Genomic DNA, 17,999 nt, shown 5'->3' with positions numbered 1-17,999 from the left:
GTGTTAGTTTTGGGGGAGCTCACAGTTACTGTAGTTCCAGCATTTCACTGTAACAGATGCACTGGGGAGCGGCGCTGGCTGCAGCAAGGGGCTCAGAGGAACAGCAAAGCTAGCCTCTTGCAGCAGAGGGTGCTGTGGGGCATGGTGTAGGAGCAGCAGGGACTGCTAACCGCTGCTTCGGCCCTGACTTGGGTTGGTAAGATTGTGTGGAGGCTGGTGGGGTGAAGGTTGTGGAATTTGTAGGTTGCAAAGGGTTTTAAAGCTCTCTCTCCTTGCCTCCGTCATGCTGAGGCTGGCTGGCAGAGGAGGCTGGCCCTGTGTGCCATGAATATGGTACCCCCAGGCCTTACCACACAGCTCCTGCTGTGGAGAGACCCCTTGAATGGGCTGTGCAGGGTAGGACTGTATGGGCTCCCACCCACCTCCCAGCACTTGTAGGAGGGCAGCTGGTTCTCTGTCTTCTCAGAGGATGGAGAAGGGGGGGAGCGGGTGTGCCACAGCGAGCAGGTGTGAGCCCTGCACCTTTCCTGCAAATCATGTATCTGCTGTATCACTGCACTACCCCTGTGATTGTGCAAGCTTGGAGGGGCCATGTAGGGGAGGCAGTGTGGTCTAGTGGATAAAGCATTGGACTTGAATTCTAGAGATGTGGGTTCTGTTTCTGTTTCTGCCACTGGCCTGCTGGGTGACTGCAAGGAAGTTCCTGTGTCGCTTCTTGCCTCAGTTTCCCCACCTGGAATTGGAGTGAAAGATGCTGATCTTTGTAACACACTTTGAGCTCTATAGATGAAGAGTGCCAGGGCTTGCTTTTACTTGGCCTTGAAATACAGCCTGCCTTGGGGGGAGCATAGTTGTTCCACGTTGAAATTGCAGAGGGGTGAGTTATCCCCAGTAGAAGTTGGCCAGAACTTCAGTGGCACAATGGGCCTTCGGTCTTAGGATTTATCTGAAAGATTGCGCTGTCAGCAAACTAGCACCCCCTAGCCTCAGCCCTGGGGCTTTTGGGTCAGAGCTGACTCAAATGAAAGCACCACCATCTGCAGCTGCAGCACCATTCTTTGCAGCACGTGGGTCTTTTTCTCTCCTGCAGTGACCTGACCTGATCCAATCCTGCTAAGCCTGCGGGGAGTCCTGTGTTTGCAAGGGGAAATGGGTTAGCTGCAGGCTCCTGATAGCGGTTGGGAAGGGGCTGGCAGCAGGCTTGGGGAGAGGTAGAAAATGCCTGTGTTTGGACTGTGGAGGCTAGCTTTGGTCTTTGGGAGGGGTGATGTGGCTGGTGCAGGTTAGTGGGGTATGGACATTGCAGGGAGATGTGGAGCTGTGGGATAAGTCTTCTGGCTCTGGGGAGATGCATGTGGCAGGTGGGGCGGCTGCGAGGGCAGGGCAGGACTGGCTCAGGATCTGGGGATGGATGTGTCAGGCGGGTTCTTGGGGTGTCCAGTTCATCGAGCATCTGTTTTAATGACGCTGTCACCGCCCGTTGGGCTAAGCCTGGATGGTGTCAGCACTTTTCCTTTTTGAAAGGCCCGTTCCAGGGGTTTGTAGCTCCTTGCAGTAATTGGCTGGCGAGGCGAGTGGGTTTATGAATGGATGTCTCTCCTGCTGAAGGGAGGAGTGGTGTCCCTGAAGATGATATTAAGCAATGCAGAGCTGATAGAAGAGCTGTGCATTTCCGGCCTGCACCTCCCCATCCTCCTCCTGCTCCTTCTCCTCCAGAATGGGAGGCAGGGGCACCTGCATGTGGGGGTGGGGAGCGTGGGAAGAAGGTGACCTTGGAGGGAGTCTCCATGTGCTGAGGGGGCAGGAGGAGCTGGGGGGCTGGCTGGGCAGTTGGTTACAGACCTATGTGCTCAGGGGGAGCAGGCCTCAGGGGGCAGCCTTGGGGGGCCACTCCCTCCCCTGCCGTGCTTTACTGGCCTAGGCCAGAGCATAGTCTGCTCTCTGCACCCACAGCCTGGTCTTTCGCATTTGCAGGCAGAACTTTGAGATGGGGCCATCAGTAGGCAGCATCTATCCATCACGTTTGTCCTTGCTCTTTTTACACTCCCAGCCACTTCCCTTCGGTCTCTTGCCCCTGGTGTCCCCGCTTTGCTCCCCTTCCTTTCTGAGTCAAGAGGCCAGCCCTGGGCATAGCAGCTTGGAGATGCTCTGCAGCAGCCTTTGGGCATGCTCAGTGGCTGCTTGTGGCTCTCCGAAAAGGGGGCAACACACATGACAAATCTGCCTAGCTAGCAACCCCGGTGATCCAATGAACCAAACAAACGAACCGGTGGCTGCAGGGCGAGCTGTCTCCTTGGGCCCGGCTCTGGCTCAGACGAGGTGGGGAGGGGTGGCTTAGATGCCCTTGGAGCAGGTGGGGGACCCAGCCCCCTCGGCCAGAGTTCTGGGACTGGTGGGAAGTGGACTGTTCTCGGGCCAGTCGCTGGGAGGAGAGCGAGTAGCTGGAGCGAGGGGTGCCTCTGGCAGGTCTGGAAGTCGAGTCACTCTCTTGCACTGGCACCGTGTGCAGTGTTGGCAGACAGTGTGTGTCTCAGTTGTGGAAGCCGCTGTTTCCCGGCGGGGTGGAGGGGCTTACTGGAAACATGTTGCCCTTTGGATGCCGTGACTCTCTAGGCTTGGACGGTGTTTCCCGTTCTCAAACTGCTGATGGGAAGGCTAGCACGACCCATCCTCGGCGCCATGGCAAGCGGCAGCAGAGGCCTGTGGAGTGGGATATTGTTTAGTCTGCTGGCTTTCCTCCATGTGACCCTGCTGCCCTTGTCTGCTCCTAGCCTTCGGCTAGCATCAGGGGCACTGTGCTACCGGCTTGCTAGCGTTAGAGCCTGGCCGTGCGCCCTTCGTTAGCATGGTGCTGTGGCAGACTTGCTGCTGCAGAGTTGAGGCACGCTCCTTTTCTCAACGCCCCAGCGTGGTGGTAGGGAGCTCAGCTGCTAGAGGGAGTGTCTCCGTTTCCTCAACAGGCCCAACTGCTGGTTCCCAAGCCCTAGTGTGCCCTGTGAAAGTCTCGCCACGTGGACCTGCAGGAATGTGGAGAGAGGCTGCTTGCAATAAAAGCCACTGACTCTGCCTGGCTGTGTTTTTTTTTTTTTTTTCTTTTTTTCTTTCCTCCCAGGTGCCCACGGCTCAAGGGAGGAACCCGAGTTTGTGACAGCTCGTGCTGGCGAGAGCGTGATCCTGGGATGCGACGTGATCCATCCGCTGACCGGGCAGCCCCCTCCCTATGTGGTGGAGTGGTTCAAATTCGGAGTCCCCATTCCCATCTTCATCAAGTTTGGGTTTTACCCTCCCCATGTGGACCCAGAGTATGCAGGTGAGTCTTTGAGCCATGGGCTCCTGTGCTGAGAGGGGATGGGGCAGCCGTGGCACTTCCACTGGGCTTGGTGCTTCAGCATCTTCACCTGGAGCGATCAATCTGCCGTGGGCTGAGGCAGATGTACACTGTGTCCTCCAGCCCTGAAGCACCCCCCACCCTGCCCTCACCGCCATCCGAGGGCAGGGGCATTCCTATGCATTGTTCCCCAGCATGCTGACGGCGTGTGAGGAGCTGCCCCGGGAGTGCACTGAGAGCTGGCTGCTCAGCACAGGACTGTATCCATTCTGCCCCCTTCCAGGAAAGTCTCTCTCCCTCTCTCCCTTTCATTCCATTCTTTCCACCCGGCTGGTTTTAATTAAGCGGCAGCATCGGGAAGCCAGCTGGGCTGTGTGGGACGAAAGGAGCCAAGGAAGCAAAACCAAGGGCAGGCCTTGCTGCTCCCCGGGAACAGCGGAGAGCCTGGGCTGCTGCTTTTGGAGCAGGAGGCTTGCTTGATGCCCTCTCTGCAGCAAGGGGAACTAGTCCTCCCACTGCGTCTTGCCCTGGCCCCTGGGGTGTTCAGTTCCAGGGGATGCCCCTGGAAGGGAGAGATGAGACTGAATTGGGTGAGTAGGGCAGGACTGAGCTAGGTGGTGCTGGATCCAGAGATCCCCAGGGTACAAGGCCAGCGTCCAAGCTGTTGAGAGAGCCCGAGGTTCTCAGACACCAGGTCTCTGCGGCTCCCATTGTGGTCATTGGGGCGTTTGCTGGGGTATCTGGGGGCTGCGGGAGGTCACACCTCTAGAAAGCAGGTTGGGAGGGGGGAAACTGAGTCAGCAAGGAAACTGGCCTGACTTGGTCGAGCCACTTGCCTGAGGGGAAGAGGAAGGGGAGAGCGGGCAGTGAGCTGTCCATGTGGGTGGCTCCATAGGCCTGCTTCCCATGGGGATCTTTGGCCTGTGCAGCCCCGTTTGCCCATTGCTGGCTTTCTAGGGGCTTAGGCTGCATCCCTTCGCCACCCTATAGTCCCCTGCAGCCGCCTGTGGTTGCTGGGACCCATGGAGGGTTAGGATCACACAAGGCAGATCAGAACAGGGAGGCAGCTCGCAGATGTAGCAGCAGCTGGTCATCCTAGTGGGGCGGGGGGGACAAGGTGCAGAAGGGGTCATCCCTGGCTTTGACCTGGTCTCTGGTGACTGTAGCAAGTGTGCAAAGCTCTGGGGTGAGATGCTGTTGCATCTCCTTAGATGCCCTACCAATCCTTTCCAGCTGCTGCCAATCGGCCCCTTGCTGCAGTAGGGAGGTGGAGGTGCGGTGTCTGTTTCTTGCAGGTAGTGCATGGAGCTTCATGGTGGTGGTAGGGGAGGAGGGAATCATTTTGAATGGAGAATCGATGCAGCACAATCCATGCCCTGAAGCATGGGAAGGAGAGGGAGCAAGGATCCTGTTACCAGTTGGGCTTTGATCCCAGCCCTGTGTGGACGCAGTGTATACACAGGGGAGGGGAGAGGGGACCCTAAACTGAAACCGTGCAGATGCACAACTGTCCCTGTATGATCTTCCAGTGAGATGGGGAGAATAACAGGACCTGGGAGAGCAGTCACTTGGCCAGGAGGCAGGGAGGCACCCCACAGCTGTATAGTTGGCTTGAGCATGGGACTTGGCAGACGATAAAGGGGCTACTGCCGAGGAGGTATTGGCGGGGGATGGGGGTAGGGAATGTTTTCCTTCTGCAGGTAGGTATATCAATTCCCTGCTGTGCTCTCCAGGAAGGGGAGGGATAAGGTGTGAGTGTGCACCCTAGGAACAAGGGAGAGTCTCAAATACCCCATCTGTGCCTCCGCTTCCAGCCAGCACCGTCGCTCCAAGGTGAGAGTTGGCCAGGAGCCCAGATTCCCAGCAAGCAGCGTGGTTGGGGAGCTGGCAGTCTCTGGAGGGTGTCCAGCAGGGAAACTAGCTGGCGGCTTGCTGTGTGGTTCTCTTTTCTGGCCAGGAAGAAAATGATTCTATCATGAGTGGCTGGGGTTTTCATCCTCTCGCTCTGGCCTGCGAGTGTGTCCTTGCCTGTCCTATTCCACCTCCCCGCCAACCCTGCGCACCAGTCGCAGGTCGTACCTTCTTTGCATTTTGCTCTGCTGCGAGTCAGTTTTCAACGTCAGATCTCGGCGCATGGCTCAAGGCTGCCGTGGAGCCATCACCTTGAGGGGACGTTGGCTCTCTGTGCTCTATCTAGTCCTTGGTCAACTAGGGGCTGTGCCGGTGGGGCTGGTGGTTTCTGTGGTGGGAGCACTTACCCACTGAAACCTGAGTCGTGAGGCTCCCCTAGAATGCGGGCTGCCCCACAACTGCAGGGGGTAGCTTTGAGTCATTGCACACATGGAATAGACTCTGAACTAGAGGTGAAGGGCTTCTGTCTCGTGGCCCGTCCCCTCGGTGTAGTGATGTGAGCTAGCCCGGAACGAAGGCATGTTGGAGCTTCCTCTTGGGGGAGGGCTGGGCTGGAAAATTGGACCTGTGGTGCATTGTGTTGGGCCTCCAAAAATAGAGAAATCAGTCTTCCCTTTTGAAGAAGCCTGGCCTCAATGTCCAGTGGTGGAGAGAGAGCCTGGGTTCGGGGCAAGGTGGACTCTCTGCAGCCTCTGTAAGTGCTATTCGAGAGGCTGGGTGTTGAGTGGTGGGTTGAGGTATGAGGCTGATGCTGCACTGCGGCTTCAGGGTCCCCTTTCCCAGCCGAGAGCTAAGTCCCTCTGACTCTGTCCGTGTCTCTTCCAGGCCGTGCCAGCCTTCATGACAAGGCATCCCTGCGCATTGAGCAGATTCGCTCCGAGGACCAGGGCTGGTACGAGTGCAAAGTGCTTATGCTGGATCAGCAGTACGACACCTTCCACAACGGCAGCTGGGTGCACCTGACAGTCAATGGTAAGTAGGAGGTGCGGGGGGCTTCCCCTCTGCATGCGTCTCTCTGGGTAAATCTGCTCCTGGCATGTGACTGACCAGAATCCCAGGAGACCAAGTCCCAGAGCTCTGCTGCTTTCTTGTCTGGTCTGCACTGTCCACTAATGAAGACCTTTCCCTTCACCCAAGCATCTCCCTTGTCCTTTGTATCTCTGTTGAAACTGCCAGCTAGGTCCTTCCATCATCTCCGGCTTCCCCTGTCCTGTGTTACGGAGAGAGCAGCCATCTGTCAGGAACGGGCCTCAGGGCCTCATCTGCTGTCATTTCCCAGGCCGTGCTTGCAGCAGCCAATACTGCAGCACCAGGAATCCAGGGTTATCCTAAACTGTGACTTTGGGATGGAGAGAGAGGAGTGGATCAGAGGGAGGAGGGGAGATGGTGGGAGAGAAGGGATGGAGAAGTATTACCAGGAGGGTCTCCAAGCCCTTCACTGGTTGTTTGAAGCCTCAAAAGACACCTGTGGAACAGGTGAAGGATATAAAGTGAAAGGATCCCTATATGCTGCAGTGAAATGCAGCCACCTCTGGAGTGGAACATGGCAGCTGCTTAACAGTAGTACTTATACAACTATTTGGGAAAAGAGGCAGTTTTATACCCCGCATCAAAACTGTACTGAGAGTTGGGGTAATGGGATGTAACATGCCTACAGCTCCCCAAATTTACCACAGGTCTTTAATGACCACAGCTGGTCAGGACCTGACTTCTACGTGGCCAGCAGTGCTGGCATTAATACAAGGGAAGAGCCCCACTGAGTCAGCAGTACCACTTTCCATGTGTCCTTGTGTCCTTCCATGTAGCGATTCCTTGGAGGGCTCTGTCATAAACAGATAGCTAAGGGTTAATGTCTCTTTCACCTGAAAAAAAAGTAACCTGAAGCACCTGACCAGAGGACCAATCAGGAAACCGGATTTTTTCAACTCTGGGTGGAGGGAAGTTTGTGTCTGAGTTCTTTGTCTTCTGCCTGAATCTCTCTCAGCTAGAGAAGGATTTTTCTATTTCCTGCTTTCTAATCTTCTGTTTCCAAGTTGTGAGTACAAAGTGGGTTTTTTCTTTTGTATTTACATGTCTATAGTTGCTGGAGTGCTTTGAATTGTATTCTTTTTGAATAAGGCTGTTTATTCATATTTCTTTTAAGCAAATGACCCTGTATTTGTCACCTTAATACAGAGAGACCATTTTTATGTATTTTTCTTTCTTTTTACATAAAGCTTTCTTTTAAGACCTGTTGGAGTTTATCTTTAGTGGGGAACTCCAGGGAATTGAGTCTGTGCTCACCAGGGAACTTGGTGGGAGGGAGAAGTCAGGGGGAAATCTGTGTGTGTTAGATTTACTAGCCTGACTTTGCATTACCCTCTGGGTGAAGAGGGAAGTACTTCTGTTTCCAGGACTGGAAATAGAGAGGGTGGAATCCCTCTGCTTAGATTCACAGAGGCTTGCTTCTGTGTATCTCTCCAGAAACACCTGGAGGGGGGGAAGGGAAAAGGTTTATTTCCCTTTGTTGTGAGACTCAAGGGATTTGGGTCTTGGGGTCCCCAGGGAAGGTTTTGGGGGGACCAGAGTGCCCCAAAACACTCTAATTTTTTGGGTGATGGCAGCAGTACCAGGTCCAAGCTGGTAACTAAGCTTGGAGGTTTTCATGCTAACCCCCATATTTTGGACGCTAAGGTCCAAATCTGGGACTAAGTTATGACAGGCTCCCATCCAATTTCTGGCCCAGCCCCTCTCTGATCAGCTCAATACAGGTTGTTACCAGCCTGTTTTGCTGCCCCTCCTCTAGTTCCTGTTTCAGGGCTGTTTCTCCAGGTTTTCTGAGCAGCACTTTTCAGAGTGTCCTGGGCTCATTGTGTGGTGTCTATGGATCTCTCTGGGAGGAGAAGGGCTCAGAGCTGCCCTCCTCCTCGTCATGCGATGAGGAGCGGGGGTCAGGGGAGGGAAGAGAGAGGCATTTAGTGCTGTCCATTTCTTGTGTTTATCTAGCCCCTACCATTGTGGTATTGGAGAACCAGCCTTCAATATCTTCACAACCCCCCGTGAGGTAAGGAAGCACAATGCTGTCCACTTGACAGCTGAGGAATGGAGGCCCAGAGAGATAAAGCGACTTGACCAGGGTTACCTAGGATGTGTGCGTTGCTGTAGGAGTTGAACCCAGGCTTCCAGCAACCCAGGCTTGTTCTCTATTCACTGGACCACTTGTCCTGGGTCATTGTGAGGTAGAAGGCAGGTGAGCTGTGTTGTGACAGAGGTAGGCAGCTGCTCAGACTAGGGTAAATCCAGGGACATTTTAGCTAGTGAGCAGTCGGGGACCAATCAGCCAAGTCCGGGAATAACCCAGTTGGGGGCAGGTCTAGCCTTCCAAGCAGGACCCCAGGACAGCCCGATGCATATTAGCATAAGGAATGTGTGTCAGGGCTTACTGTGCATTTGGTACACCTGAAAGGTGCAGGGCAGACTGGGATTGCAGGAGGGTCTGTGGGTGGGATGGGAGAGTGGGAGTGTAGCATATATATTGTCTGTGTTAGCAAGAGGAAAACCAATGAAGGTAAGAAACACTTGTACATGGCAGCTCCCCTCTCTGCCTTTGTCACCTTTCTTTATAGCTTGCCCTTGGCTGAAAGGTCTCTCGGATGGATTTGCTTTGAACCCACAGAGCAGCTGGGGGAACTGTGGGCTGGTTATCTGCATTCTGCTAGCGAGGTTTTTTGTCACTGCTTTTGAATGAGCTGATCAGATGAGCAGGTGGCAATGTCTTGCTGAGACAAGACTGAATCCCACCCTGGATGGGGGGAATCTGGATGCCTGGCTCCTGACCCTGCAAGCACTCCACTGGCAGTACTCCTGTTGTATTCTGTGAGAATACTGCTCATGGAATGTTGCAAGATTGAGCCACTGGAGTCAGTCCAGGTGAAGGGAAGAGGAACTGCCTGCTGGGAGATTGCACTTGGACCTTGCCAACATGCAAGTGGCCCCACTTGTACTAAAATCAGTTTTTAAATCAGTTGAGTTTCACCTGTGCCAGTGTGTGTGGGTGCATGTAAAGCTGTTCACACTGGTTGATATTGATGTAGTTTACTTTGATCCGTTCCAAAGAGTTGTGTGTGTCTACACAGGAGTTGCACCCATGTAACTGAATTAAACTCAAAAATGGAATTTTTGTTTTGTTTGGTTTAACTGGACTCATTTTTGTAGAGTAGCTCTGAACCTGAGAATTGACTACACTTTAATTATGAGGTTGAAAAGCATTCTCTTTGGGCTGCGTATGGGTGCTTGGTTTGTTTGCAGAGATCAGCACTGGCAGCCTGCAAGTTTGAGCGCATGATACATATTGCATAGGTCCTCCCTTGGGCTCCAAGCTTTCAACTGGAATAATAAGCCCGCCATTGAGACTGAGAATCTGACTGAAAAGAAAAGAATTGGATAAGGAATGCTCTTCCATTCATTATTGTGTTTAATCAGAGCCAGAAGGGTGCCAGGGGAAAGAGGTAAAGAGAAATGGGAGGATGGGGGTTACACATTTTGATCCTCCTACTTATGCCAGATAGCACTTACTCTGTGAGTAGTCTCATTGGCTTTCATGGAACTTTTGAAGGAGTAAAATCCAGCATGTGTCAGAGGATCAGAATCTAGCCTCCCCCCCCCCCTTTTTTTTTTTTGCCTTGGTTTGTTATGTATTCATTCTTCTAGTTCCTATTTAAAAATCTGTCTCTGCGTCTCTCTCTCTCTTTCTGTTTGTGGTCTCTGAACTCATGGGTAATGCTGTGAGCAGGATTTTTGAGAACAAAATGTGCCTTGTGACGATCCGAGTGGAGATGGCTCCACCAGACTGTATTCTAGCTCGATGCACCAGCACAGGCTGCTGCTGTACACCTTTGCATGTGGATTTCAGGTTGGGTTAAGTAATACACATAAATGAAACCTATCTCAAGTTGGCAGTTTGTACCCACAGGCGGCTGCAGGTCAGGACTACCCGAGCAGTGTGGGGGGTAGCCCCATCCTGGAATAGCGGGGACAGGTTCAAAGTATATTCCAAGTCCTGTGTGGGAGGCCTTGGACTGGAATAGCAGGGAGTTCTATAGGTCAGGATTTACAGGAAAGAGCTGATCTGGCGATGAGAGAGATAATAGCTAGGGATGCTGCTGACCAGGATAGCTGTGTACCAGCAGGAGCAAATGACAAGTTTTACACATCACCTGCCTATTTAGTGACACTCCGCCCTTCTGTAGCACTTCCTGTCCCAGAATTGCAAATGCTTTATACGCGTTAACTAGTTAAGCTTTGCAATCCTGTTATGAGGTGGCCAGCGGCTGTGTGCGGATTGCTTTTCCTACCTCTGGAGTGGAGCAGGGCAGCTGTTTAATAGTGCACGGTGGCACCGCGCAACAATACGAAGGGCGGGAAATAGACGCCTGAGATCAGTTGAAACTGCAGGTTGCCAAGATGCTATTAGCTAGCAAGGGGCTGGTGTTAACCCCTCCCCTTACACACAAGGTTCCCAAGGATCTTGAAGGGACACACATGGTGGGGATTTCAGTTTGACATCTCGTCTAGAAGCTGGCACCTTCAGCAGCAATGGGTAGGGGGAAAAATGCCTGCCTGCGTCTTGCAAAGTTCTTGGCTTTGGTTAAAAGTCCCAGATGTGAATGCCTATGACAAGTATCCTAGTAACCTCTTCCCAGTCAATATCTGGGTGTGCGCTTCCTCAAATCAGAAGAAACGGGCTCTTTTCCAGCCGAAGGGCCACTGAGCAAGGCCCAGTGGAAACTCTCCCTTTACACAGTGCTATTCAAGAAGAATAAATAGCTTCTAGCCAGGGACTGCTGCAGCTCAGACTTGAGGTGCATTGGCCGAGCTTCGTTGGGGGAGCCCAGGGCTGGAATAGTCAGCCTGTCGTTCGTTTTTTTCCAGTGGAGGTAAAGTTTTCTGGACCAAGAACCAAGAGAAGGAGAGCAGATCTATCCAGCAATTTGCTGCACCGATAAGTGCACTATAACGTCTTCGTTAGATTTTTCTCTAATGTCCCACAACGCAGTCAACCTGTGGCAGGGCATATTGTGAAGGCCAAAACTATGACGGGGTTCAAAATATTCAATAAGTTCATGGAAAATAGGTCCATCAATGGCTAATAGCCAAGGTATCAGGGATGCAACCTCATGCCCTGGGTGTCCCTAGCTCAGAGGTCGGCAGCCTTTCAGAAGTGGTGTGCTGAGTCTTTGTTTATTCACTCTGAGCTAAAGTTTTGCATGCCAGTAATACATTTTAACGTTTTCAGAAGGTCTCTTTCTATACGTCTATAATATATAACTAAACCGTTGTATGTAAAGTAAATAAGGTTTTTAAAATGTTTAAGAAGCTTCATTTAAAATTAAATGAAAATGCAGAGCATCCCCTCCCGCCGGATTGGTGGCCAGGACCCAGGCAGCGTGAGTGGCAGTGAAAATCCACTTGCGTGCTGCCTTCGGCACACGTGCCATAGGTTGCCTACCCCTGCCCTAGCTGCTGACTGCCAGACACTGGGAGTGGATGACAAGGAGTGGCTCACTTGATTACCTATTTTGATTCCCTCTGAAGCACCTGCCCCTGGGCTAGCTGGACCATTGGTCTGACCCAGTGTGGCTGTTCTGATGTAATTTCTTATGGACCCTGTGCCTCAATTATGTGTTCTTCACTTGAAGAAAAAATCCCGACTTATTTTGGGTGAGATCATTACTTAAAAAAGGGACCAACTTGTATTAGTAATTACGTGGTTTAATTATGTGGAGCTTTTAAAATAAATTACATTTTGAAATATTCTTGGGAAAAGAATCATCTTTTTTTTAATAAATTAGTTGGAAACTTAAATCTTGCTTTGAAACTCAGATTTTGTGAAATTACCTTTCTTTTTTATTAGTGCTAAATTATATAGTAACTAGTAATTTGTCACATTAGGATATGCTATTTTTAGCTTAGAATAAGTAACTCTGGGATCGTTTCTGTCTGTGTAAAAGCAGGACATCATGACATAATGATGAGAGCAAAGGTCTGGGAGTCAGGGCTGCTGGATTCTATTCTTGTCTCTGCAACTGACTTGCTTCGTAACATTGAGCAAATGACTTAACCTTGCAGACCCTCAGTCTTCCTGGCTGTAAAATGGGGCTAATAATATTTCCTTACCTCCCAAGGCAAGGCTGAATTTCTTGATAGGTTGTAAAGAACTTTCAGATCTTTGAGTGGATGGTTCTGGGGAAAGGCAAAGCAGTAGTTTCAATAAACTAAAAGACACACTGGAAAGTTAGTGGCCTCTCTAAATAGCTTTTGCCACCCAAATTAGGCATAGGGAGAAGGCATGAGAGAGTGCAACTTGCCCTGGTTTGTTAATAAGCCCTTTGCACTTATATAACATCTTTCATCCAAATGCCTTAAAATAATTTGCTCAGACAGAGTCAGAATGTGCTCCCAGAGGCACCTGTGCAACCCTTTGGACATGAAGTCCATGGGGATGCATGGGTATAGCGAAAGGTTGCATTTGGCTATAATAAATTAAGCTTAAGTTCCCTAGGAAAAAGGTACCATTCTTCTCATTTTACAGATGAGGAAACTGAGGCAGGAGACGTTCAAGTTAGCATTTCCCAGCATGGTCTCTGATTTTATGATGACTCAAGGTTTGGGTGCACAACTTGAGATGACTAGGGCTTGCACTTAATTTTCAGAAGCAGTGTGAGACTGCTCCAGCTGAAGTCAATGAGAACTGCTGGTGCTCAGGTGTCTCAAACTGAGCACCTAAAATCGGAGGCTGCCAAAGTCAGACATCACTCTTAGAAAATTCTGGGTAGTGTGATTTGTCCAGGATCACACAAGTGAGTCAATGGCAGAATCAGGAATAGATCCCCTGGGCTTGGACTCCCTTTGCTGCACCTTACTGCTACATCATTTGTCTCCATTCATTTGAAAGCAAATATTTTGACCAAATTGCCTTTGTTCTCTTCCATTCCCAATGTATTAGAACTTGGGAGTTGCTGGTAGGAAGTGGCAACCTGCTTACAGGGACATTGGCAGCTTTGTGGAGACCCCAGTCTAAATTTTGTGTGGTTTTTAAAAAGTAATAAAACACAAGTTTTCATGACTTTCAGTGAGAAGAGAATTAGTTTCATTGAACACTCCCCTGCATTGTTCACAGCTTAAACGCTGCAGCATTGTGGCTGGTGCAGTGCAGCACTGTGGCTGGAGAACTAGGAAGTGAAACCAATCAGTCTAGTTTAATTGTCTGTCTGAAATTAATGAAATGCAAAAAGTAAACTAACTTGTGGGCTGGCTCATTTGCCCTAGAGGGTTAGGATTCCGTCTTGTCATATTCAGGAACTAAAGAAATGAGACATTAGTTTGAGTGCAGATCCAAGAGCATGGATGTAAGGTCCTTTTGCTCAACCCAGGATGTTCGGACTATGGCTGGAATTTTCCTATCCCCCTTAGGCCCCCAGTCTAATTTTCCTGTACCTTGGCAAAGAGTAATGCCTCCCTCCAGATCGGGATTAAGTGTCGTGAGTAAGTACCCACGACTGAGCCTAGAGAATGGTCTCTTCCCCACCCCCACTTCATCGGGAGGGCTGGGAGGTCCCTCCCTGTGGATCTCGGCTAGTCACTGGCACACTTCGTAGATGAGATCATGCTGTCCTGGGCTGATGCAAGGTCGCTCCCTCCAATCCATTCTCTAGTGCTTTGTCCAATCTGCTTCCCTCGAGGAGTCTGTTCCACAGCCTGATAGATCAGGACGATCAGATGATACTTATCCCTATGTTTTCCTTTTCTTCAAGTTATTCTGCCCCCCCCCCCCCCACCGCCAACCCGCAGCTCTCCTCCCTCTGCACATCTGCAGTCTGATTGCTTGGGTTGGGTCAGGAAGCAGAGCAAGTTTTGAAGATAGGCAGGGATGTGTCCTGAGCCTCATTAGGGAGCAGCCCAGGATCCTAGTGGGTTTGAGATTGACTCGGTTATTAACTCGAGCAAGTCAGACTGAGTCACCGGGAAGCAGATGATCCAAACAGGATGGAGCTTTAATCAAAACAGTGTCTCCTCCCTCTCCTGCCCCCAATACTTAATAATCAGAGTCCTTGGAAGGCCCCATAAGGAGCGGAGGTTGAAAAGCACGTGTCAGTGCTGGGGAAGTGGAGCCTGGTGCTCTTTCCCCTGTGTGTAGGAGGGCTGGCTGTGGTTGTAGCCTTGGGGGAGGGGAGGGGGTTTACCTCCTGCACCCTACAGCTTTGGAGACTCTTCCCTCCCCCCACCCCTCTGTGCCCCACTGGAGGGCAAGGTGGAGGAGTGGAACACAGGCGGTGTGTGTGTTGGGGTGTGAGTGTCTTTGGATGCTGGTGTGCCTGTCTGTGGAGACCTGTGTGGGGCAGGGCAGGTGGTATGTGCTTCCCTGATGGCTTGATATGTACTGGGACAGGCGGGGGATGTGCCTGAGTGGGGCCCGCACTTGGCCTCAGCTGCAAATAGTTCTTGGAAGCTGCATAGGTGGGAGAAGGTGCTGCGGTACCTTCCCACAGCATCTGCCACAGGACCAGCTCAGCTGCTGCTTCCTCTCCCTTGTGTCAGGTGCCAATGGTAGCCCAGCATGTAGTGGAGGCTAGTTGGGAGGAATACCTGCCCCTTTCTCATGGCACGGGCTAATTCCTTCTGTCCCCTTGTATGGCTAGTTCCTATGGCATCCTCCCCATTCAGGAGTGAAGTGTGGTGAGCCCTGGAAAGCTGCAGGTGAAGGTGACCCCTTCCTCTCCCTTGCTGTCTGTTTCCAAGAGAACCTGTGGCCATTATTCCCGCAAGCTTTCCTCAAAGACAGCCTGTCTGCGTGCCCCATAGCCTTGTGTTGGCTGCATGCGCCCTGTCCCACAGAACTTGTTTCTCTGTATTTCATACAGTGCTGAGCACACAGGGGTTTAATAACAGAAATAATTATCTCAATCCTCTAGGCCCAGCCATACAGTATAAGCAGAATTGCTTTTAGATGGAGGGCTTTAGTGCTTCTGGAGCACATTAGCTCACTTAGTTTTCTTAGGAAAAAATAGTCATGGGAGGGGGGAAACCACATATACTTGTTTTCAGCGTAGATTAAATTGCCAACATGTCTTCCTAGAAAGTGGGATTTAACTGTGCCTGATAGTTAGGGGCGTGCTGTAATACTGCCAGCCTCTTGAATCGGAAGGAGTCTCTCTCTCTGCAGTGCAGTGTTTTCATGTGTTGTGACAATAACAACTTAATGCATAATAGGGGGGAAGTAACTTGGAACTGTAAATGGGGGAGCACCCAGAGTGGGAGGAGGGAGCTGGGGCTCTGGCACTCAACCATAGCTGTGTGACGTGGAGCCGATCACTTTACCTCGCTGTACCTCAGTTGTGTACTTCACAGGAGGGTTACGAGACTTAATTGGTTAGGCCAGTGCTTTCAAGAGTAGCCTCAGTTTCTGGGTATTCAGTGTCCCTCCCCTGGGGTGATGCCCAGAAGGGCTGAACTCCCTCCCCACTCCCAATCCAGCAGAAGTCAGCGGGAGGGAGCTGCAGGTGCTCAGCACCTTCGAACACCAGCCTTAACTATAAACAGAGGCATCTCAAATTGGTGGGCATTTTTTTTAAGTGGTTGGCCTCGCTGTTCGCTGTGTGCTGCTATCCTCTGATGGAGGGAGCTAGGGACCTGCTAAAGGTGGCTGTTTAATGAGGACAGGTGACTCATGGTCGGCTTCTGATTTTTATTCTGAACGTCCTTCCAGCTGGGGTAAATGACTAAAGACCATGCATGCAACTGTATTGCTTACTGCTGTCTTTGGCTTCAGTCGAATGATTTGTTCCAAGTGTTTGGTACACGGCTGTTGGCTGCTGTCTGTCTGCACTCCAGGAAGGGCATGTGCAGGTGGACCATCCCATGTGGCCCGGCGTGTAGCAAGCGGCCAGGATGGATTGATGGTGTTTTTCTGCTGAATGCAGCATTGCCTCTCTGTGTCTCCCCTGCAGCTCCCCCCACCTTCACGGAAACACCCCCTCAGTACGTAGAAGCGAAGGAGGGCAGCAGCGTCACCCTGACCTGCATGGCTTTCGGGAACCCCAAACCTATTGTCACCTGGCTGAGAGAAGGGAACCTCTTAGGTGCCAGTGAGAAATACCAGGTAAGTGCTTGGCCTGGTCAGCTGCTGTAAATACTTAACCTTGACCCCTGTGGCGGGAGAGCCTGGCGTGCCACCACTGCACTGAGTTGCAGAGTCTCAGCCTCAGTGCAGAGGAAGCCCCTTCATATATCAGATTTCTGGCTAGTATCAAACAATAGCCTGTGGCGCTGAGGGAGCAGCTGCCCCTGCTCTCGAGAGAGGTGCTCTCAGGGTCGGATTGGGCTTGAAGTGTACAGAGGACCACAGGAGGTGGCACAATCAGGGTTTCTTAAAGAGTAATATGGATGTTGCTGAAGCAGCTGGTGTTTCTGGAGCTTTACTTGCTGCCTCAGCACTCCCCCTCCCTCCACAGTCTGTTTCTTGGTTGCCTTTTGAGATTCAGTTTCTCCTGTCTGTGAACTGCAGGTAGCATCAAAAAGCCTTGACTTTCCTTCCTCTGGCCTGTCACTGCCATGAAGGCTGGGGAGCAGCAGTTGTGCCCAGAGCCTGCTAGGCCTGGTTGCCATACAGGCAACTGCTTTTCCGATCTTGTTTCCACCCCCTCCCCCATCTGTTTTATTACATCTTCCTTCTGGCTACACTTAACCCATGCGAAGGTGCCAGGCCCCCAGAGAGCTCCCGTGCCTCTCAGAGAAGGTTTTCTCTGCTGATGAGACGCCTTCCTGAATGCAGCCTGTGGGAGCTGCTCAGGTTTCCTTCTCCCAGGATGGGATTACAGGAGGTTCTGAAAAGCGGCTTTGGAAGCCCTCAGTTGCTACAAACTCCAGACTGATTCTTCACCTGCTTTCCCCTGATGTGACTCAGGAGTAACTCCCTGGAATTGCAGCCTGGTATGGGAGGGAGGAGAGCCAAGCCCTTCACTCTTACTTTATCTGGAATGGAGGAGCTGGCTGGGACCAGGCAAATGCTTGATCCAGCTATCTATTTGTGCATCTCCACATGTCCATCTGTTCAGTTTGCTGAGTCTCCCCTTCCCCCTCCCCTTTTTGTCTTCCAGTTCTCTATAAAATGTGGGTTTGAAATCCAGAGTGTGTTGAAATGTAGAGTACCAGTCAATGAATCCTCTGCTCGCCTCTCCCTGCTCATCCGCCCCATGCTGGGGGCAGTATTCCTGCCCCGCAGTCTTGACTATGTTGTTGCTTCGTCTTGTCCCCTCTCTGTACCTATCAGTGCTGCTCGGTGGCTTTTCCTTCCTGGGCTGGCAGTGGTTCTTACCTACATGTAGGGATGCAAAAACCTTGCTGGCAGGAGCTCCGGGTCCCATCAGAACCTGCAACGAGGGAAGGGACGGGCCGTCCTGAACGGCAGCTGTGGATGCCACAGCTTCGGTCTGAAACCCAGGCACTGCTAGGCCTATCCCAGCCCTGGACGCTGTGGCTGTGTATGAGAGGCACAGGCCAAACCTGTTGGGTTCAGAGGGAGCAGATCTGGCTCATATAGTCTGTGGATTCGACATGAGTTTTCTTCCTCTCATTACCAGTGCTGGAAATCTTTCTGTTGAGGGAGGGAGGTGTGTGTGGGGTGTTGTGGGGAGGGGAGTGCTGGCAGGCACACGTGGGGGGCAGTCCCTTGGGATTGCTGCACTGGGGATCCCGTGACTTAACAGGGTCAACTAGGAAGATA

The 17,999-nt window shown here is 51.6% G+C and overlaps 1 protein-coding gene across 6 annotated transcripts in view; it reads left to right on the top strand.

Annotated features, from left to right (window-relative positions):
* The window catches only part of IGSF9B (immunoglobulin superfamily member 9B), a 106,935-nt gene that overhangs the window by 24,997 nt on the left and 63,939 nt on the right, over positions 1-17,999 (top strand). For all 6 annotated transcript variants that reach the window (XM_050921535.1, XM_050921532.1, XM_050921537.1 and 3 more), the window contains exons 2-4: positions 3,113-3,310; positions 6,065-6,211; positions 16,225-16,376. In XM_050921535.1, coding sequence (XP_050777492.1) covers positions 3,113-3,310; positions 6,065-6,211; positions 16,225-16,376 — 497 coding nt within the window. The remainder of the gene's footprint in view (positions 1-3,112; positions 3,311-6,064; positions 6,212-16,224; positions 16,377-17,999) is intronic.

The sequence above is a fragment of the Gopherus flavomarginatus genome, chromosome 13 (genome assembly GCF_025201925.1).
Source record: "Gopherus flavomarginatus isolate rGopFla2 chromosome 13, rGopFla2.mat.asm, whole genome shotgun sequence".
Taxonomy (NCBI): Eukaryota; Metazoa; Chordata; order Testudines; family Testudinidae; genus Gopherus; species Gopherus flavomarginatus.
The sequence above is the reverse complement of the archived record's forward strand: the minus strand, read 5'-3'. Positions and strand labels throughout refer to the sequence as shown.